This window comes from Dermacentor andersoni, chromosome 1 (genome assembly GCF_023375885.2).
Source record: "Dermacentor andersoni chromosome 1, qqDerAnde1_hic_scaffold, whole genome shotgun sequence".
In the NCBI taxonomy this organism is placed as follows: Eukaryota; Metazoa; Arthropoda; class Arachnida; order Ixodida; family Ixodidae; genus Dermacentor; species Dermacentor andersoni.
The window spans coordinates 175,965,462-175,988,758 of NC_092814.1; the positions used below are offsets into that span (position 1 = coordinate 175,965,462).

The 23,297-nt window shown below is 45.7% G+C and overlaps 1 protein-coding gene across 2 annotated transcripts in view; it reads right to left on the reverse strand.

Annotated features, from left to right (window-relative positions):
* Nucleotides 1–23,297, reverse strand: part of fand (Pre-mRNA-splicing factor SYF1 fand) — a 127,822-nt gene that overhangs the window by 58,915 nt on the left and 45,610 nt on the right. For both annotated transcript variants that reach the window (XM_050195065.3, XM_050195064.3), the window contains 3 exons: nucleotides 16,867–16,967; nucleotides 6,461–6,536; nucleotides 2,661–2,747 (listed from right to left, as the gene is read on the reverse strand). In XM_050195065.3, coding sequence (XP_050051022.2) covers nucleotides 2,661–2,747; nucleotides 6,461–6,536; nucleotides 16,867–16,967 — 264 coding nt within the window. The remainder of the gene's footprint in view (nucleotides 1–2,660; nucleotides 2,748–6,460; nucleotides 6,537–16,866; nucleotides 16,968–23,297) is intronic.

Genomic DNA, 23,297 nt, shown 5'->3' on the forward strand with positions numbered 1-23,297 from the left:
AGAACGCGTTGCCCGCAGCAGATGGAGGCAGAGACCGTAGAAAGAAAATCCCATCCCAATATGAGCTGCTGGGCACACGAACTTAGCACTGCAAATTGCACGTAATGCAGAAGTCAGTCAATGGAAATACGAGCAGTGCACATGGCGATAGGTCGAATGGCGGCCCCTTGAGCAGCGAGTAGCGTAGGTCCATCATAGAGGGTCGTAACTTTCCGGAGTCGCGAACACAATGCACGGTGAATAATTGAAACACTAGCACCAGTGTCTATCAAAGCTTCGACTTGTACGCCTTCTACTATAACCAATATCATATTGTATGGACGCGATGGAGGAATTTCTGTCCTGTCGTTTGATGCAGCTTTTCCTCCAAAAGCTGCATAATTCAGTTTTCGGGACGACGCTCGGCGAATTGAGAAGCAGGTCGAAGTGGGGACGTAGAGCGGTGAAGGGGTGATGGCGAGCGGCGTCTCGCAGTACGATACGTCGGAACCGTCTCAGAGGCTACAGTAGGTGATGGAGAGCGGCCGCGCGGTGGAGCATAAGGACGGCGTTGGTCATGCAGGCTCCCTAGACGTTGGATGGTAGCTCCGGGCGAAAAGTCATCCCGTTCGTATGCGTCATATCCACGACGCTCGTCTTGCTGGCGCTTGCGGCAAAAATGTGCCATATGGCCACGATAGTCGCAGTAGTAGCAGATGAGACGAGGAGGACGCCACTGCGGATAGCTGGTTTGGGTTGGTGCGCTGGTAGTCAGGGAAGCCATGTGGGCCGGCGTTGGTTTTTGAGGCATCGGTGGAACGATAACTAGAGTAACGGCAGTTACTTGTGCGTACGTTGGTGGGGCCCGAGGGGTTAGAGGGTCAGTGTACGCTGCGCCAGCCATAGACGCCAATTCCTCCTTGACAATGTCTCGCAGATTGGTATCTGATACATGAGAAGGCATAGGCCCTGCGACGAAGCCAAGATACTGTAGCTCTTCGCGAATTATTGCGCGGATCATTGCTCGTAACGTGGGGTCGTCGGCGGTAGTGGTTGCAGTGGTGTCTGGCTGCAACCGTACTGATTCGAGTTCGTCGAGGCGCTGGCAGGTAGCGACGATATCAGTGACGGTAGCGGGGTTCTTGATGGCTAAGGCATTGAAAGCGACCGCTCCGATGCCTTTGAGGATATGGCGAACCCTGTCTGATTCGGTCATGGCCGTGTTCACGCGTCGACAAAGAGCAAGCACATCCTCGATGTACGAGGTATAAGATTCCCCAAGTTGTTGCTTTCGAGTGTCGAGCGTCTTTTTTTGCAAGGGCGGAACGAACAGCCGGTGTGCCGAAGATTTGGCGGAGCTGCTGTTTGAAAGCACTCCAGTTCGTGAAATCAACCTCAAGGTTGAAAAACCAAGTCTTCGCTACTCCTGTGAGATAAAAGGCGACGTGACGTAGCTTGGACGCGTCGTCCCAACGTTTAGCCGAACTCGCTTGGTCGTAGTCGTCCAACTAATACTCGACGTCTTCACCACAAAGTCCAGCAAACAGATGGGGATCACGCTGGTGCCCACTGATAATCCAATACGAAGAGGCTGGGGTAGCCGAGCCCGAGATGGTTGAAGTAGAAGTGCCCGTTGGCTCGTCCTGCGACATACTGGCGGACAGCTGGCACAATCGGCGACCTGATCGAAGCTCCAGGAGGTCCAGCGGGGAGTCAGAGGACGAAGGACCGTAAAGCACACTCCACCACTTGTGATGCAGCAGTTATCACGACGTTTATTACGCATCGGAGATGCGGCGAACCGCCCACGCCCAAAGCACGGATCACACAAGAGCGAGCCCCACAAGTGATGAAGAAGAACCCCATATGAACCCCACATGATGATGATCATCATGTACAGATGACAAAGTATAGCTTATAAATGCCCACAATAAAAAAAAAAAAAAAAAAAACAGAAAGTGAGCACAAAAAAGTTTAAAGCAGTCAGGAACGCAGAGTGCACTTCTGTATTTTTTGCACTCAGAATGCTTTTTGGAATTTTGCACTGGCCCCTGAAAACTGAGCACAGCATCGAATGGTTCTGTTTCACAGTTTTTGATGGTATGTGCTGAAAAAAATGAGCCCACTCGGAAGCCTGCATGCTTTTATCCGAGCCTGGTACTCTGGTTGCACCGGCAACGACAACAGAGAGGAGTCTGGCGAGTAGGAAGCTTTCCATTGTTTCACAAACAACTCTTGCTAAAAGTGTAGACGAATATGTCCATCTAATGTACAAAACCCAAAACAACTACTTGGCCATCACAGACAGCGAATTGCCGGCTGTGGAAGTAAATGTGTTAATAGGTGTAATTTGCCTATAAAAGAGAGAGAGAGAGAGAGATAATGCTAGTAGAATTATAAGCAACATAATAATACGGTGGAATCTCGATAAACGGAAATCGCTTAAATGGAACTGCCGTTTAAACTCAATGCCATGCTCATGGTTGGTTGGTTTTGTATTCATGCAATTGTATTCAGCTTTGTCTCTCAGTAAATGGAACTCCTGATAATCAGAACCAATTTTCCTGGAACCTTGAGGTTCCATTTAAAGAGAGTTCACTGTATTGCAATACAAAAGGTATGTGCATTGTATGTGCATTTTTGCCATTCTCAGGTAAAATTAATTAAACACAGAAACTTACCTTAAATGTCCCAAAACTTTCCTCCAAGTCCGCATACAGTGACCACACTTTGAGTGATTTATACACACGAAATTGAACTGGTTCACTCTGCAAAAAGACAAGAGGCCACGATCACATTCAGTAAATAAAAAATCTGAGCAAGGACAAGTAGACAATACACTAAAAATCAAACAAGTGACAGGTGACAGTGGGGATGACTATAAAACAAAAATGACACAAAGAATCACAGGGCAAAACAATGATACCTTTCATCATGCCTAGCTAAAAGCTTGCAAGTGATTGTTGATGTAATGCTTGTTCCACCACTCATTTTATTCTTTGGAGTTGTGATGCTGACCCCTGAAAACCTGGCCGGCCTGGCACTCTGTAGCAATGATTGCTCACGTTAACACAGCCCAGGTTAACAGTGATGTTGTGATGACTATGCCAGGAGGAGTGTTATTAGAAAGTTACAGATGGCAAAAAATTTGTTTCCGATGGGGCACATAATGCATGGCACTGACATGCACAATGTGAGGCATGTCCACGGTTTTCATGTAGATGTTCACTTGTTCCCCGCTTCATCTTTCTTTTTTTTCCTTTCCACCCATTGTAGGTTGGCGCATCAGCCAGGCTGACGCTCAGCTGTTACCCTACCTCAGAACAGACAGAGGAATGTTTCCTTTGGACCAATTTTAGCAGGAATCAAGTCTCATTCTCCGGGTTGTGCAAAGTGACACCAAAAAAGTAGGCTCAAAATGAGATTTCTCCAGAAGCGCGCGAGGTGCACACAAATTTTCTTCTTGTCCACAGCTTTTGGGAAACACTCGCACTTGAGCTGATCTATCATCCCTTTCACCTACAGTAAGTGCACAGCTTGCGTTACTTTTTTCTGAACACTTAAAGAGCAGTGACTAGTGCTTATGTGTTTTTGCCATGCTAGAGTAGATAAGCATAGCTGTAAGAAACCTTCCTCCCTCAGTAACATGCTGCAGCACCCATACCGTGCGTGGCCCTCAGGCCCAAGAGCCTTTGCTCCTCATGCCACCTGGGACGAAGCATACGTAAAGCGACAAGTTTCACTGCGAGTCAAATGTGCGTAAACATCTTTTTCATGAACTTTGGTACCACACTCAGTCCTCTTTGGACAATGAGTGCATGCTCACAGCGATGGCTGACATGGCCCGGAAGCTCACAAAATTTGAACCTGCAGTGGCCAGTACTTGTGGAGTACCAGAGTGAGAAAACAATGTACAAACAAATCAGAAATCTATGTGCACTGGTGTCACACTGTGTGCCCAAACAGGACTGCAATTCCTGTATGCTGTAATACTTTAAATTAGCACCCATCTTTTTTACATAAGTAATGAATGAAAAGTTTACTGCCAGTGATGTTTTGGAATATAATTGGTATGCATTTGTACAATTCCTGCAATAGAAAATCAGAGCTTTATGTGGGACATGAGCTATCTCTAAAGTGAGGACGCCTACCCACAATTTCAAGGTACAGTAGAACCCCGTTGATACATTTTTGAAGGGACTGTAGAAAAAAAAACAAAAAAAAAAAACATACCAGCCGGGAAACGTAACCATGAGAAAGGGCACAAGTCGCCACAGCACAACATCAGAAACAGTCCGAGTGGCTGCCAGTGTAGTTATTAGATGTCTTGGTGCTCGTACTGTGACCAGGAATGGCACATGTACACATGTATAATTAAGGGACGCGTACGATGTTCCATGACAGTGGCCCCTAACTGCAATATTTTGTGTACGTTTCACCACATAACACGATCCTACTGCACAAAGCTGACTAAAGAGAACCAGCATTGTGAAATGCAAATAAGACCCTTGCAGGCCCCAAAGTAAATGCACCCCTGTACTAGGCAGAATTGGCCCAGTGTACGTGGTTCCTGGTAGGCTTTAATCGATGTGCACTTTTTCAGGTGTTTAACCAACTGCTCTGTGCATGCTTTCTCCCAATGTTTGTGCAATGCCTGGCTTGCGCAACTTTGTTCATTTATTGCAAATTTTGATCGCTTGTTGCAACTAATTGGTCGCTTGCTGCAACAAATTGGCAGCGTGTTACAACGAATAAGCAGCTCGTTGCAATGAATAAGTAGCTTGTTGCAACATGCAAAAGCAAATTTCTCCCTGCACCATTGTATTTATGTGGCGGCCACTTTCAAATGCAACGTAAGTTGCAGGAACATTACAGAATGGCACTGTATTAAATGTGAACATAATACATAGGAGTAAATGAAATTTAGAATGGGAATGCGAAAACGCGACGTAGCAGCTGGGAAAACACACCAGCAAGGAACGTATCGACGAAGTTCAACTGTACTAATAGAACTTTTTTTCAATGTGCTTAGGGGCAAGAACACCGAATGCTGCATGCAAAACAAGGTTTCGCTGAGGAAACAACCCTTTGCAAGAAATGGTCGTTAGTAAAACTGATGGAAAAGGATGAAAGGTTAGTCAGGGAAGTCACTAAGATGTGAAATTTTTTTGAACCCTTTCGCTGTCACGGACGTATCGGTACGTCTTCGCGCTTCCCCCCCACAGTGTCACTAACGTACCCGTACATCATCTCTCGTCCGTTCAAAATTTCATGCCTGAGCGCAAAGCTGGCGCTCATGGACTGGCCACGCCATCTGTTGACTCTTTCTACAAGTTCGTATTTTCGCCCCGACCTGTGTTGGTACATGTATTGAAGAGTACGGTGCGACTGCCACTCGCCCCTCTCTCTTTGCTGAGTGGCGTGGTGGCTCGGCGTTCGCTGGATCATGCGTTGTGCGCGTATGGTTATGGGTTCAAGGGTTGTTCTGCCATCTCCGCTGGTTTGAAGGTTTTTATTTTTCTTCTGTTGGTGTGTCTGCTATGGCGCGGCAAGTTCAGGGGCACGCGCCGTTGCCTCTTCGAAAAGAGTGACTCGATTGTTGCTTTCGCTCTCTCGCCGCACCCTCACTTCCGACTTGCAGCAGTAAACGTAAAGCCCTTCGAACTTTGTTTTAGCCTTTTTCCATCTCCCTCTGTCTTCTTGATCACACAACGTCCCATATCTCTCCGTTGTGCGGGCGACTGAAAGCGCATCCTCCCTGCGCGCGATTACTTTCGGATGGCTGAGCGTGCGGGACCTTCGTCTGCTCATTGGAGCGGTGGCTCTTCCGATTCAGAATAAGAGCCGAGCTCGATTCGGACTCGGACAGCGTCTCATGCGAGGAAGAGGTGAATTTCGCATCGTCAGATTCGGATGTTGAACTAACTAACTAAATAAATAAATAAATATAGTCAGGCTGATGATGATGTTTACTAACAACAGCTGCAGAACACTGAAATGTGCATATTGCATTGACTATGTTATTTGTATACCAATCATAATCAAAAATAAATTGCTATGTTCATTCCCTGTTATGCACGTTCCCTGAAACCAAGCCGACACTGGGGGTGCGTCACGGCCAGAAAGGTCCGACAGCGAAAGGGTTAAATGGTGGGCCTCTACTACTTATCCACAAAATGAGATCAATCTGGTTTGTATACAATATTCTACTGTTGGTGCTTCTGGCCAATATCGGAGTCTATGATGAGTTAAATGGCTCTCTTTGGCATGTACCAGGTACTGGAATTACAACGTGATAAATGCATTAAACATATTTACATAATTATGCTTTACACTTTGTTGAATTTCATATGCCACATACAGGCAGCACACAACGTCTATCAAGAAAAGCTATGTACAACTTAGTCATTTCTTCTATTTTCTCACATGCCCTAGTTTGCATGCCTTTGCTTGCATTCTTCAAAGGCAAAGTGTAACATACTTGATCATGGTAGGCAGCTTTCCTGGAGGGCATTGCAGTCGCTCTCTGCATTAGTTTTAGAGCCCCTTCATGGTTTCTGCAAATCACAATGGTACACAAATTCAGAAATAAGAAATATTATGAACAACTGGTAAACTATTCTGCAAGGGCTCCAAAAACATTCAATTTTAAAATTGTTTTAAGGAGACTGACAACATTCTCGTGGCGAGATTATGGTGCAGATCAAAATATCATACTTTGCTTCATAATTCAAGAAACAAGAAAATTTTGCAAAAGAGAGAAATTTTATATTGAAATGGGAACAGAAATATCTGCAAAATGACACAGGACACCTCTCTCGTCAACTATCGTCAATTATTTAGTAGCCAGTTCCAAGTGAGCTCACATCAATCAACATCCTATTGCAAAAAGTAAAAGCAAGCTAACCCCTACCAGCAATGAAGCAATGACCAGCTGGCCTTCATGAGTACATTTTTGTGATGCGCATACATGCCATAGTTGTCAAGTGCACTCTGCTTTCCAGCAAAAACTATTTGCTTGCTACCACTAAAGCTTTTGCACCCTTTAATGTTTTATTTGAAGAATGGATAACATTTGTGAAAACTGTCAATGCATTCGCTTCTTGTATTGTCACATTCCCTTATCCACCTGTCACTTAGCTCCCATATTCTCTATGTGCTTTCTCTCCTTCTCCCCTCTCAGCTCCCTTATGCTGCTTTCCCAACTCGTTCCAGTGAGCAGCCCTTAACTTCCCCAAAACAACAATTCAAGGAATTAGTCTTTAACAAGAAAGAAATGAAAGAAAGGAAGCCTGCATTTATATGCAGAAATTAATGCTGCATGCTTTCATAAGACTGAAAACATACTATTAACCAAGGATTACTTTTACTACCACTAACCAAACATCCACTTCCAGCCTCTCAGTGTTTCTGCATACTGTTGCTGTGTACATTGATATTGTCAATATCCAGGTATCTTTTAAGTTTTCGCAGACAGATAAATTGCTATAAATTTTTCATTTTCATAGTAACCACTCCAGGTCTATAATTGGTAACAGGACCAGATTGCAGCAGCAAAAGCACCTCAAAGAGAAGTCTTGAAAGCCGACCAAGTTGGTATAGCTTCATTTCTCAGGTATTGGTTTGAGAGTTGTGCCAATACACATGAAAGTAATTTCAGGGAATCTGCATGAATCAGCAGATCCTCCTCACTAATCCATGCTCTTGCAGCGTGCATGAGTGCATTTGTGTTTGCTTCTCATACAAGAATCAATGATCCTGTGCGAAAAATTAAATTATGGGATTTTACATGCCAAAACCACAATCTGATTATGAGGCACGCTGTAGTGGGGGACTCCATAAATTTGGACCAACTGGGTTTTTTTAACGTGCACCTACATCTAAGTACACGGGTGTTTTCACATTTCGCTCCCATCGAAATGTGGCCACCGTGGCTGGGATTCGATCTTGCGGCCAACAGCTCAACATCATAGCCACTAAGCAACCGTGGCGGGTAAATGATCATGTGTATATACTCATTTGCATACATACTATGCTCATTTGCCATTTCCTATTTCTGCATATACAGTAGAATCTCCTTAAATGGAACCTCAAGAGACCGAAGAAATATGTTCCGATTACCAAGAGTTCCATTTACTAACAAAAATGTGCAGAGGTGCAGCACTATACCAGGTGCTTTTTTTTTTCTTTTTTAAATCATAGAGAACATTTAAAAATCGACTGTTGCAGATTACGCAATTCTAGACAGTGAGCTGGGTCACTCAAGGAGGCGGACATTACTTGCATGAGAACTCAAAATGCATAATTGACAAATTAACAAAAATTCAAAGTATTTTTTAAATTATTTACTAAATTGTTTACTTATTCTCAGGGGACTCCCAAGACTCCCAAGATGCGAATCAGTTTTACATAGAAGTGTATGCAAAATTGGTACTACACAGGGAGCCCCAAAGTTAGAAACGGTCAGGGGGACTCCCAAGACTCCCAAGATGGGAGTCCCCCTGACCGTTTCTAACTTTGGGGCTCCCTGTGTAGTACCAATTTTGTATACACTTCTATGTAAAACTGACATTGTTGATGAATAAAATTTAAACTTTACGGCACATATTGCAACTTATTAATTGCAGGCGTTGCAAGGCATATCCACTTGAAATGAATTTTCAGGATGACACCAGTTTCGAGATATTCATTCCCGAAGTTGGCGACAAAATACATGGCGTGTCCCAGGCTGTTTTGTGCTTCAATGCATAAAACGACGTTTTCTTTAAGAAGTAAGCAGAACAGCAGTGCATTTTTACCACAAATATGATGGCACATATCTCGAAATCGGTGCCATCCTCAGTATTTGCTTAAAGTGAATATGCCTTGGAAACACACTGGCTACAATTCACAAACTGCAATGCTGTTACATTACGCGCTCTGCATTACACTGCCATTGATTAAGTACAGCCTCATTTCCATGACCACTGGCATCCGTGTGAAGTTCAGTGGTCACAGATGGATCATAATGAGCCAGCAAAGGGGGAGCCGTGAGCGAGCGTACGAGGGCGGAGAAGGCTTTGGTTTGAGCAAGGCCCCATGTGAATGCAACGCCCTTCTTAAGTAAGTCGGCGGTGAGTGGGCAAGCAGTTTCGGCGAAATTCTTGATAAAACGAGGGAAGTACAAGCATAGCCCAACAAAGCTTCTTACGTCTGCAGCGGAAGACGGAATAGGAAAGTTCTGTGCAGTGCGAATCTTATCAGGGTCGGATTGAATGCCAGCGGCACTGACGAGATGGCCAAGAACGGTAATTTGATGACGTCCAAAGTGGCACTTGGATGAGTTCAACTGCAGGCGGGCGCATTGGAAAACAGCAAGAATAGCTACCACTCGGAGAAGGCTTTGGTTTGAGCAAGGCCCCATGTGAATGCAACGCCCTTCTTAAGTAAGTCGGTGGTGAGTGGGCAAGCAGTTTCGGCGAAATTCTTGATAAAACGAGGGAAGTACAAGCATAGCCCAACAAAGCTTCTTACGTCTGCAGCGGAAGACGGAATAGGAAAGTTCTGTGCAGTGCGAATCTTATCAGGGTCGGATTGAATGCCAGCGGCACTGACGAGATGGCCAAGAACGGTAATTTGATGACGTCCAAAGTGGCACTTGGATGAGTTCAACTGCACGCGGGTGCGTTGGAAAACAGCAAGAATAGCCGATAGATGCGTTTGATGACTCGTGAAAGCAGGTGAAAAGACTATGACATCGTCTAGATAACACAGACAAGTGAACTATTTATAGCCGCGAAGTAAGGAGCCCATCGTTCTTTCGAAGGTTGCGGGGGCATTACAAAGGCTGAACGGCATAACCTTGAATTGGTAGAGCCCGTCAGGTGTTACGAAGGCAGTTTTCTCAAGGTCCACGTCATTTACCGAGATTTGCCCAATAGCCTGATTGGAAGTCTATCGATGAAAAGTACTTGGATCCACCGTGCCAGCAGTCCAAGGGGTCATCAATCCTGGCAAGGGATAGACATCCTTGCGTATGATTTCGTTGAGGTGTCTGTAATCCACACAATAGTGCCAACTGCCATCCTTCTTCTTGACAAGGACAACAGGGGACGCCCACAGACTGCAAAATGGCTCGATAATGCTTTTAGTCAACATCTTATCGACTTGTTGTATCCGTTGTCGTTCAGCATGTGAAACATGGTATGGCTGGCGGCGTATCGGATTGGCGTCTCCAGTAGAAATACGATGGGTGACCACCAATGTCTGGGCTAAAGGGTGGCTGTCAAGGTAAAAAAAATGTCGCGGTAATTTTCCAAGAGACAGCGGAGGTCAGCAGCTTGTGCTGGATGATCATCTTGCTAAGTTCATCTGTGAGACTCTGTGAATCAGAGGTTCCTGTAGAGGGCGATGGAATTTCGGCATCAAGAGCAGATATCTCGCAATCGTTTACAGGCGAGATGTCACCTAAAGACATGTCTCTGGGAAGAATTTGAGTCAAGCAGTTAAAATTAAGGAGAGGAAGCGAAGTCTGATTAACCGTAACAGTGAGCACGATACAGGGAATGACCAAATTTCTTTCAAGCAGTATGTAAGCGGTGGGACATAGTAGATAGACGCCGTCAGGAACAGACGGGAATGACAGTAGAGTGACGTACGTAGTAGCTTCCGGCGACAGGCAGATGTCTTTGGGAGAGCATAACCGTGGTTGTGCGACTGGTGGACAATAGCAGCCCTGGGGCAGTTCAAGCTGAATGACACTAGACGCGCAACGAAAGAGGGCTGAATGGGATGACAAAAAGACTAAGCCGAGTATAACGTCGTAAGGGCATTGTTCCAAAACGGCAAACAAAACAGTCGTTAGGCACCCTGCGATGCCAATGCGAACAGTGCGCATACCAAGGACGGTAGGCTATCCTCCGTTGGCGACGTGGTGGATGTGAGAACTTTGTTCAGGTGTTGGCGCAATTGGGCACTGAGTGTCAATGAGTGCTGGGACACTGACGTCATTGACTAAAACGTCCATCAAGTTCTGTTCGGTCGGCAAAGTGATCAGAGGGTTTTGCGGTCGAGTCATCAATACAGCATCACCTCCGGCAGCTGCATTGCTTAGTTTTCCGGAGATCGGCATCGGGGCTGCATCGGGGACGGTTGACATTGAGCCTCTGGGGATAGGGATGATGAACGACAAGCTGGTGGCGAATGGGACTGGTGACGTCTGTGGGGGTTCCACTCTGCGTGCGGCTAGGGCTGAAGGCGAGCTCCGGATCTAGCCCCACGCAGTCGCTTTGTGTTACTCCCCAACCCGTAGCGCGGGAATCGCGGCTACGTCGGGTTCGAATGAATAAGGCAACCAGCGGCGTCAACTGTAAGAACGTTTATTGCTACCGGCAATAAAGAACACTGGCAGAGGGGCGTCCTCTCTGTAATAGTAATAAATAGGCTGGCCTCGTTGCCCGGGATAGTCAGGCCACGTGGTCACTCACGGGTAGCGGCAGGTACTCCAGTCCGGCAGGTTATGGGTCCGGCCTCAGAGAGAGAGGGTCTCCCCCAGTCGTGCTGTTTTGTACCTTTTTACTTGGGCGAGGGGAATGTCCTTTTCGCCCGTCAGCTACCTGCCCGCGAGTCGGGGAGGAAGGGCGCGCGTGCGTCGCGAGAGCGAGGGAGAATTGGGAGAGGGCATAGTAAGCCTCTCCCCCGTCTATGCCAGCTCTCGACGCGACGGTGCGGGGGAAGATGGGCGCGTGTGCTCCCCACACGTCTGAGGGATTGTTCCAAGGAGCATGAGGCGTCATTGTTTGGCTGTTGCGGTGCCAATGGAGGCTCGTAACGATAATGGCGGTCGCAGAGTGGAGGAGACAGTACGGTGTTACAATGGCGAGCAATGTGACCGATACGCCAGCAGGCAAAACAGATTGGCCAATCGTGTGCAGTGCGCCGCTCGATTGGATTTCGGTAGCGTGCAGGATACCACGGACCAGTTGATGCACCTGGAGCATGAGACAGCTGTGAAGTGACAACAGCACATACAGAATGAACTCCAGAATTACCGAGTTCTTTGCGGACTACTGCGTGCACAAATGGTGTTGTAGGCAAGTTGTTCAGCTCACTGGGGCGGGAAGAAAGGGCTGCAGCAGCCATGGCTTCAAGTTCTCGCCGCACTATCCACGTTAGGTCATCTGATGATGATGGTCGCTGCACTCCTAGCCTGTCGTCACAAGAGGATGTCTCAGCTGTGTTCAGCAGACGTGCAAACGGCGTTGCAATGCGACAGCTTTTGGCCTGCTCAAAGCACTGAAACTCCTTTATGATGTACTGTACTGTTTCACAATTTTTGCACATGAGCAGGTTGAAAGAATCGTCAGCGATCCCCTTCAGTACATGCCCAACTTTGTCTGACTCAGCCAAATCACTGTTGCATTTACCGCACATAGCCAGCACGTCCTGGGCATAAGGGACGTACGATTCTGTGGACGTCTGGGTGCGGGTCGCTAGTTCTTTCTTAGCGGTGCTCTTCCGCCCGCCGGGACAGCCGAACAAGTCCTGCAGCTTCTCATGGCACATGTCCCAGTCGTCAAGCTCTTCCTCATGGTTTTCATACCACACCTTTGCTGTGCCTTGTAGGTAGAAGACCAAGTTAGCCAACATAATCATCGGATCCCATTTGTTGTGGGCACCTACACGCTCATACGTGGCGATCCAGTCTTCCACGTCGAGGTGGTTGGTTCCGCAGAACGTTCCTGGATCCCGCGGCTGAGCCAGCACAAGCGTTGGGGTTGTAGGCGTTGATGTGGGCCGTGCATGTCGGGTCCTGTTTCACCCGTCATGTTGTGCAGTCCGAGGCGACGACCACTGCGGAGCTCCATTGCTGTTTGTCGTGGGTGCTCAGCACCTGTCACCAATTTGTTACGTTGCAAAAGTCACATATCAAGACGAATTTATATTTACAAGAGAGACAACGATACATAAACAAGATGGCTGTCGAGACCAATTCCACCTCTACACGTCAAATCATCTTCTTCTGATTGCCGCAATTCTTGTTTGCACTGTAACACTATGTACCATAAAGCCATTATTTCTGAAGTTATTTAGTAATTTTTTCGTTAATTAGTCGATTACATATTTTGATTTATCATGCAACTAATGTCCACTGCTTCAAGTAACGACTAAAATTAGGCTATCTGCCCTTATAGCACTATTAGACATGTTAAAAATAAATAAGTGAATGTAGCAGTTAGTTTGTCCCATGGTTTCAGCACAGTAGGCAACTTCTGGATTGAATAGGCTTCACTAGTTTTGATTTATAGGAGGCAACGACAATGTATCAAAGCAAAAGAAAATTGCTCTTATTACTCAACTTGGTGGCTGAATTAGCACAAGGTCATGCTGGTAGAGTCCAAATTATCGAACGGTGCACTGTAAGGTGTCCAAAATTTCTGTCATTCTCATTTCAGCCATCTATGGGGAAAATGGTAGTGCTGCCAAGCTGTCCAGATTGCACATGCTATGCATTAACTATCTATCAAATTATTCCTCGCTTGAGTCTTTGACACAGCTTTTTAAGGATGGTTTTCTGTGCAGAAGACAGGTGTCACAAAATAAAAATCAGATTATGCTTTTTTCAAAAAGATACTTTAGAGCTTGCTTTCGTTGTTTTGCTTACTGAGAGTTGAGAAAATTTTGGTTCCAATTAACAGGAGCTTTTTTTTCATTATCCAAGTACAAAGCCAACCAACATAGAGGCTGTTGCACCATTTAACCAGCAATTCAGTTTAAGTGATTTCCGTTTACCAAGATTCTACTGTATAAATTTGTGTTAGCACTACAATGCCTCATCACCCTTTCCCTCTGCAAGCACACGCTGGCAGCATGCTTCTCGGTGAGGACCGCACAACTTTCAAAACACAAAGTCCATCACAACATGGCACCATTCTCTGTGCACGTGCCTGCAATAGAGTAAGCAGCCATGTCATTCTGGCAACATTGTTCAGGCTCGAATTTCTTCACTGGCTCCATTTGCTGCAATGGCTTTTTTTGCAATTTGTGCATGAATTAGCAAAGTGTGTTTTCTTAGTGTTTGTGCTGCCTGTTACTGTTCTTTCCAACAGTGCGTGCCTCAAGACCTGAGCATGCCTTCTCTTTATGCCTGTGTGGGGAATTTTTTTTTTTTTTTTTTTCAAGAGCAGGAAGGAGAGCAGGTTCAGGACACTTTTGTCAGGTTTTCTCCTACATCCTCAACTTGACACCAACTGCAGATGCTTTCAGTGGTAAGCTTTCGATTACACTACAAAAAAGGGAGTTCTTATGGGCTCTTCAACATTAGTTTGACTGTAAATTATCTCATTACAAAGGATTATATATTCGTATGGTCCTTACTTTAATGCAAACAGAATCGCAAATGCTGGTGTGTGCAAACAAAAGTTATTCAGCCTCAAAGTTCAAATAAGAAGCACACAAAATTAAATGCATCCTCTTTCATATTTCACTCATTCAGTGACATTATAAGGTGGTAGTAATTAAAATAAATGTTAGTAATGAGAGCAATGCTAGTGATCAAAGCAGCCCGCCGTGGTGGCATGTTGGTTTTGACGTTGTGTTGCTAAGCCCGAGGGCACAGGATCGTATCCCAGCCACTGCAGCCACATTTCGATGGGGGTGAAATTCAAAAATGCCCAAGTGCCACGCAGTGGGTGCACATTAAATAACCTCAAGTGGTCAAACATTCTTCTGGAGTCCCTCACTATGGCGTGCCTCATAATCATATTGTGGTTTTGGCACATAAAACCCCAGAATTTAATTTTTTTTTAATTTTTTATAAACGTGCATTGGAACCTTACCGAAAGCTTACCAGCTGTGGTGACCAAGGCCAGTGGACTTGGTCAACAAAGCTGACGCTCACGCTTTTTGACAGTGTCCTTTTGGTGTGCACAAACTGAGACTACCATTACCACTGGCTAGTATTAAGGCAAGAGCTACTCCCTGATCTCAGCTTAGTCCTCAGCGCCTGGCACCCGAGTGGATGATTGCCATCTTAGCTGTTCTTCAGCCATCGACCCTCACACCTGCATCCATGGCCAAGCCAGCTCCCGTAATAAATGTTGTGGCTCACTGCTATGCAGCCACCACATAAATGGCAGTGCCCCCCCCAAGTCCTTGCTACATCTATGGACTAGCCAGAAGAATGGTGCCGCCGAAAACTAGACAACCCATGGCATCTGCACCTCTGGCCCTGCCATCCACACAGCCATATCGTGTGGTTTGTAAAAGTGGAGGATCAGCTGTATGTCAATGGTGCATCCTTTCAGTTCTGGCGGTACCTCCTCTTTGAGAGTGAGATTCCTGCGGCCATTTTTCTTGGCATGACCTTCCATCGCCAGATGAGAATATGTATGATGGCCTCAAGAGTGCCTTCTTCAATTTCTTCACTGTATAACTTCCTAATCAGCAATACAATACAGAACACTCTCCTTCAGCTGCTCAAGCTTCTGAAGGTGCCCCCCAACCCATACTGTCTTCACCATCGGCATCTACCTGGTGAGCGCTGTGACACGGATGGCAAGTGTACTGCTGTACAGACACCAAAGGAACCATTTTCCCAGAGGCTTTCTCGATCATTCGAATGTGTCTCTGTCTGCGTGACTGCACCCATGAACAACTTAGGCATTCGTGTGCATCATGGGGCAAACATACTCATTTGGTATTTTTATGTTGTAAGTAGAACTTCCTCAATTCCTCAGTGAATTCTATAGGCATGTCCCATTCATTGAGTAATTCGATTAGCTGGCACTGCCTATAAAAATTATGTGGATCCCACGAATTGTGGGAATCGATGTAAGTGAAGCTTTCTGTGCCGTTTGCGTCGATTGACAATAATTGACGGTGATGTTTGCAGCAAATGTCTAAGTTCTCCAGCTTTTAGTTCAATATGAAAGTGGTGAGTTCATGTTAAACGTTACCTTGCGTGCACTATTTGTCTGCACAGTACACATAACCCACAACGAGACGTGTTCGCTTGAGGCATTGTTGTGCACAATTTTTCGTAGCCTGCGGGATAAGAACTATCATTGCCTTGCACAACGCATCACATTGCTCAACTTAAATTAAATTATGGGGCTTTACGTGCCAATCAAACGATTTGATCATGAGGCACGTGGTAGTGGGAAACTCCATATTAATTTTAACCATCTGGGATTCTTTACCATGCACCTAAATTGAAGTACATAAGCATTTTAGCACAAGGTAGAAAATGCACCCAGCGCCCGCCGGGACGATCACCACTTTAGCTGTTCTTCAGCCATGGATCAACACGTCTGTGTAGATGGCCAGGCTGGCTCCTGCAATAAATGTGGCGGCTCATCGCTACTCAGCCACCAGTGCAGTACTACTGAGGGGAGGTGGGGAGAAAAAAGAATTGTCGAGAGAATAGGAAAGCTTCAAGATGAACTGGAAGGCAGTGCCCCTCCTTTGCTGGCTCCGCATCCCAATTTGACTTGGGATACTTCAGTGTTTATTATTGTGCTCGCTTTCCAAATGAAAAGGCTGTAAAACTTAAGCGCATTGCTTTTTTGCATTTGTTTGTAGAGTATGATGAAAAGACATACAAAGTGTGCACCCAACCAATCACAGAAAACAGTGTGTTTCATTACATCTGCCAAAAGTCACCACTACATGCTGCTGTGGTCAGCAAGAAATACACCCATTCCTAGAGCAGATTAAAGCACGAAATACTCTGACGTTAGCACTGTCATCGCAGTTCATGCACTGCCAGGACCCACACTGCTAACAGCAAATGAAAACTACAGGCTCAACCTGTGCTGCAGGGCCCTTTAAAGGTTGGTTGCCAGCCTAAAGTAGAAAAGAACATGGTGTCACACAAAGCGCAATACTGTTTGAAGAAAAATCCCTTACTCGTGTCGTAGTTCCATCTCTGCCCACTCGCACCATACATGAGCGAGGTCTTCCACTTTTGTAAAAGGCACCTGGGTTGCTTTTTCAAAAATAATTCGAGCCTATATAGGAAAAAGAAGAACACAATTAGATACAGGCTACCATACTACTGAAAGTACTGATGTTTAAGTGCTTTTCAAGTCTGAAGCAAGAAGTGCTAATATTGCTACATGCATAACTTATGTAACACTATGAAGAGGAGTAAGGAAGCAATCTTATTTTTTAGTTAAAGGGGGCCTGAACCACCCTTCTTTAAAGACCAAAAAACGCCTTGCAATGAGTATGTCATAAGAAGCCAACCTTTCTTCCACCAACCTTTAACCCCATTTCTAGTAGTTTATTGCAATGAGTAGGATGCTTCCTGCGAATGCATTACCAAAATAATTTCTCAAGAAGACCTAGTACGAGCCCAGATACTACGAGCGCAATAGTTCCTTTCCCCATTCCCCCTCAACGTCCTCCGTTCCGGAGTAGCAGGGCAGCTCTGGTGGCAGTGCCCTGCCTACGGTGTTACGGCAAGAGGGCTCGTCGTGGCACAGTATTTACACTATGCAGCAGATACAGCTAGGCGCAAACTGTAGTGCATGGAATGGCTGGAGTGTGCGTTTGCGCTCCTGTGCTTCAGTCTGGCCATGGTGCGGACTGGCTTTGTCCTGCACAGATAGTAGGCAAATCCACATTGCTCAGTGGGGGCAGGCTGGTGCACGTCTCATTTTTTAGTGCGGTCGTGGCTACGCATGGCTGTCAGCATGGCTGAGTGCATATGCAGCCTGCACGCCCTGGTTTGAGGCAATCTGCCATGTGTGCAAAGAGTGGCCATGCCAAGATGGCGTGGCATCACGTGTGCTGTCTTCCTGCGTGTTTAGTACTGGAGGTTGCATAATCTTGAGCTTCAGAAATGCGTTGAAGCGAGAGACAGACAAGCCATTTGCTCCCCACTGCCGGCGCTTTTCGTGATACCATCGTCCCTCTGCAGGCGACTTTATCAGCCATGGGGGTGGAGTGGATGCAAAAGTGTGGCTGGCTTCGCTTCATACCAGCGATGTGAAGATATCGTCGGCACGGCATGAAACTGTGTTTGACGTCTCAAATTCAAATTTCTCAAAATTCTCAAATTCAAGTTTGCTTTTTCGGAAAGTTTGGCAGCCCCTTCCGTGCAAAAAAAATTTATTGGCAGCTGTACTTATTTTTATTGCGATAGTTAATATATGGGTGCTCCAAGCAAATTTTTATTGTTCTCGCCCTCGCCGTGAGGTGCCACATATATTTAGGTATACGTATGTATGCATATGCCACATCTTGCTATAATACATGCGGTATATGCAGGTTATATGGTATGGTACGGTAAAACTTTATTCTGGTCCTTCGGAATGCGCGTCAGCATGTAGCGGGCCGCTCCCACGTCAGTACAGAAAGGCGGAGCCTCTCTGCTGCGTTGTGGGCCCGATGGACAGCCCATAGCTGTGCGTCAAGATCGGGGCTGCTTAAGGCAGCCTCTTATTTGGACGATGTGACGCCGTCGTGTAACACGAGGCACCGCGAGAGCATATGATCTAAGTTAGCTACGCCTGAGCATAGCTCGCAACTATTGGTCGATGGTATGTCTGGATAGATTCTGTGTAACAGTGCAGGGTTAGGATATGCCCCGATCTGGAGTATAATCATCTCCATCCCACATAAAAATGCGGGTTATATTGCACACCATTCTGTCACTAAAGTTGTTCATACCAGGTCTTACATTCTTGACAGCGTTATTCTTCAGAAATTTGAAAATGGAAGCCCACAAACAAATGTCATGAAACAAAACACTGAAAACAGTTGCGTTTCATCTTAAACCTTCTGACTTTAATATTAAAAATGTGCAACTATAACTTAGCTCAAGCCTTAAAAGGATGTAATTTCATTGGCATGGCTATGCACTACCTCCGGGATTAACCCACGAAATAGGTTTGAGACGTAACTGATACGGAAAAAGTGGAGGTAGATTCATTATGAAAGATGTTGGCTTTTATTAATAAACATAGACGAAATTATCCAATGACATGATTAAACAGAGGACCCCTAGCACAGCAGCTTGTTTTTACTTAGCTTACGTTTACTTCAATTCATACTGCCACTACAGCTACGAGTCTTACACTTCTTGCAATATTCTAACACGTTGCTATCACATTCATTGCTTTACCCGTATGGCGAAACTGTGATTTTTTGCATAAAGGCTCGAATCTCAATACAGTAGAGTTTCGTTAATTCGACTCTGGTTAATTAGACTTTTCGGTTGAATTGATCTCAACAGAAGGTCCTGGTCAGCGCCCATACATATCTATGGGCCCAAACTTCCCTTATTTTGGTCTCACAACTGGCCTTTGCCAAATCATTTGAACTTTATTGGTCAGCTTTGCCGCAACATAGCCATGTTAAGATGCATACACACTAGTGGAAAAATGTGAGCGGTGTGCCGGAATCAGCAAAACGCATGCTACAAAAGCTGCTTTGCAGCGGGTTCTTTTTTGTGCCATGGGAGGGAACGGTCCTCGACCACTGTTCACGGCTTTGTGTGGCGGCAAGCGAACCGCGAACGCCGGAGACCAATGGGAGCGGCCCCACCCGACTGCTCAATTTGTACTCATATATGGCGTCAGCTCTTGCTCATGCTTCTTTTGGTTTGCTTCGTTTGGTCTCGTTTGCGATTGTTTTCATTGTCATGGTATGAGATTGTTTTTCACAATGATGAGTCTAAAACGAGACGTCCCAATGGAAAGGTTATTGGAGACAGTGCGCCATATCCGATTCCATACGACAAGACGGGCCCTGAATACAAGGATGCGGAGGCGACACCCAGTGCCTCATTCTCCTTGTCTTTTGAATGCAGCGATGCCGCAACAGAAGGGAGAACACCAACATGATTATGATCATCGACAATGATGTCGTCATCTTCATAAGACATAACTCTCATTAAGAATGAAGGACAAACAATGCAAACACAGCGACGATTTGTCAGCAGACGAAGTAAAAAACATGCAACATCTCACACATACACACAGAGTAAGAGAGATCAGGTGAGATTTTCATGCAGTTACGTGACTGCTGCGCCGGCTCACTGCCAGTAGGTGTGACCCATCTGCTGCAGCTGTGTTTTGCCGGTGGCAGCGCGTCACGCACATTTTCTTACTACAGTAAAAGCTCGTTAATTCACAACTCATTAATTTTTATTTTGGATAATTCGAAGTAGCCACTGCGGTCTGCCCAACAATATATTAAAAGCAATATGTAACGCATCCCGCTAATTCACAGTGAAATCCGCACCGCCAACGGTAATTCAAACTCTACGCCATCGTGGATGGGGCGAGTGCTAGTGTGTGGGAGCATGTTGGGGACACTGGTGTCGCCGCGCAGGCTGAACAGCTTTTCTCTTTCCATCTGCGCCCCTTTGTTTAGGCCTGACTGGAGGGAGAAGCGTTTGTGCCTGGCCAGGCATGGCGAATGCCTCTGTTGCAGGTCGATTCTCTCCCTCTATCAAGACCTTCAAGATAACAATGCAGACGCGACGCTGCGTGTTTATTTCTTTCTTTTTTTTTTTTTTTTTCATGCTATGTCTTGGAGGCTATGCCTTTTCTCTACAAGGTGTTCTGCTGACAAGCGGCACCAGGTGATGCCTAAAACATGGCTGCCGTGACATTTATCAGTGCTCGTAGTACCAAAAAACATAGCCTTTGAGATTCGTGGCTGTTACTCAAAGGAAAGCATCACTGGGATATGTGTTTGGACGCCATATACGGATAGTGGAACTCAGCAGCATGCATTTTAGAGTGCAGCTCTTGTTCCTGCAGCAAGCGGTGGCAGCGCAAAGGCGTGTCAGCACACCGTCGCTTGTGGCTAGTCACGCTGCGCCAGCCGAAATGCTGTCCACAGTATAAATAAATGTAATTCATAGTCCTTACAATGCTCTCATGTATTGCCTGATTTATTCCCTGTGGTATTTGCTGCGCATCTTGTCCCTTTGCCATTAACAGAAACTGTGCTGTTCTTTATTTATACTTCGATGCGCACGCCTATGGCTGTTCTCTTCAGCGCATGCGCAGAACGATCCCCAACCCGCGTGCCACTTTGAACAACTGTTTGCGACTGTTGGCGAAGTGGCATGGGCCGCTCTTTTCCCCACACCATGCATTGTGGGTCAGTGCAGTCGGCGCAACGAATGCGCGGTTGGAGCAAGAGCCATCTCAACGTTGGGCATGTCGGACCAAGTTGGCCACGTCTGGTTACGTTGGCTGCACCAGTGTGTTGAATTATAGACGTTGTTGTTCTTGCCAACGTGACGCAGCGTGTGCACATGCTCACGCTACGTCGGACTATGTATGCGCCTTAACCGAGCAATTTTTTCTGCGATTTTCATTAGTTCAAATATTGTATAATTTGAATTTTCATAGCATCTCCGCGGAATTTTAGTTAACGAGCTTTAACTGTAGTGTGTGTGCACCTTTATGCGGTGAAGCAACCACACTTTATTGAGGTGAAGCGTACAAAGAATGGAAAAGGGCCACTGTCACGAGACACAGTCTGCATTCCTTAATTATACAGGCACGCACGCGCAGTCTCCAGTCACAGTACTAGCACGCAGATGCCTAATAAACATACTGGCAGCCATTCAGAGCTGTTTCTGACATTGGTGTGGAAATTTGAGCCCTCGTTTCACCCACCATGCGTGTCTCGTAGATGAGACCATTAGCAAGGCATAGTACACATACCTTAATTATGCGCACCCCCGTGCATCGAGAAGCGGAGAAAAACCATCTGTTTTGGGAAAGCTAGCAAAAAGGAAGGCAGTAAGATGAAAAAACTCCGAAAGTCAAGGGGATGCTTAAAGCCAACAAGACAGCGAGGGTTTATATAAAGTCTGCAGGCCTGCCAGTAAACTTATTAGTTATCTTGATGCTCATACTGTAACCAGAGATGGCACATGTGCTTGTGTAAATTAAGGAACATATGCTATGTGCCATGACAATGGCACCTTCCCTGCTTTGTATGCTTCAATGCATAACACAGCTAAATTTTAGTGAAACTAACTTTAAAGGCAAATACTGCGAAATGAATTACCGGCACGTTTTGGAATTTTTTCTGCCTTTTGCTTAATTCGACCTGCCGGATATTTTGACTAGTTTTGTTGGTCCTGACAGGATCGCATTAACGGAAGTCTACTGTATACGTGTAGTGCACCGCCTATAGAGGCACCACTGATAGCCACCTAGTGCGCACTTGCAAAAGTATGCTTGGGAGCAGTAGCAGACGACAACCCTTTGAAAGGATGGCTGAAGTTCGCGGCTGTGATTTCTCTTTTGTTTGGGTGCCAGACGGCTTCTTTTATGGTTACAGCTGCAGGAAAGACGCTGGCCTCAATTGGAGCGGACATCAACACTATGCTACCAGTGTTTGGGACAACTCGGGACACATATGTGCCAGGAGTGTCCCACAAGAAAACGCAATGAATTTCAGTTACAGGAAGTGGAGCTTTTGTTATCTAGCCGCTTGGTTTTGTTGAGTAATGCGATGTGTCTATCATTCTTTGTTTTGTAATTCTACCCTTGCCATAATACTGCTTCTGTACCTCAAAAATAGGCACACATTGATAGTGCAGACTTGCATCTCAAACAAATCCGCATGGTATGATGTCGGCACATGTTGTAATGATCTTTCTGCCGATGAATACATGTGACATCGCCGAATAAGTGCCGTTAAAGTCGTCTCAAGAATAGGAATTGCGAATTTATTGATGGAAATGCGCACACTAGTCAATGAAGTCACCAAACGCACGGTGTAATAAGAGTGCGAGTTAGTGCTGTACCGCTGATGCAATTCTGCTGCATACACCGTCGCACTGCCATTCCCGCTGCAGTTTTAACAATCTGAAATTCCCTTAGGGACCTGCTTGTAAACATACAACGCTAAAGCCTGACTAACTTTTTGATAGTTTCTTTTTTTTTTTCTCGAATGGTACGGTAGAGGGATGCCACATGATATATTTAAAGGCAGAGCATCGCCAACCAAAGTAGGTGGGTGCTGGGGGCAAGGCCGGGTTTAGTCCTGTGCGGGGTAAGCTTAACAAGAAAGAATTCAGTTGAGTACAAAATGCACATGCAAAAAGGGACTATGTTGTGAAACAAACAAATCACTGGGCAGGGTAAGTCTAGTGAGACAGCATTGAGATGTAAAAACTTCCCAAATGTTACGCAAACGTTTCAGCGAAAATGGAACAGAAATACCATATGCAGCAACTATTAGCAATTCTTGCCCTGAACTACCTATTTTCTTAACAGAATTACCAAGAAAGCACAATATCTAAGATGTCCCCAGGCGAAAGGAATAAAGCTGTTAAAGAAGCACTTGCCTGTTACCAT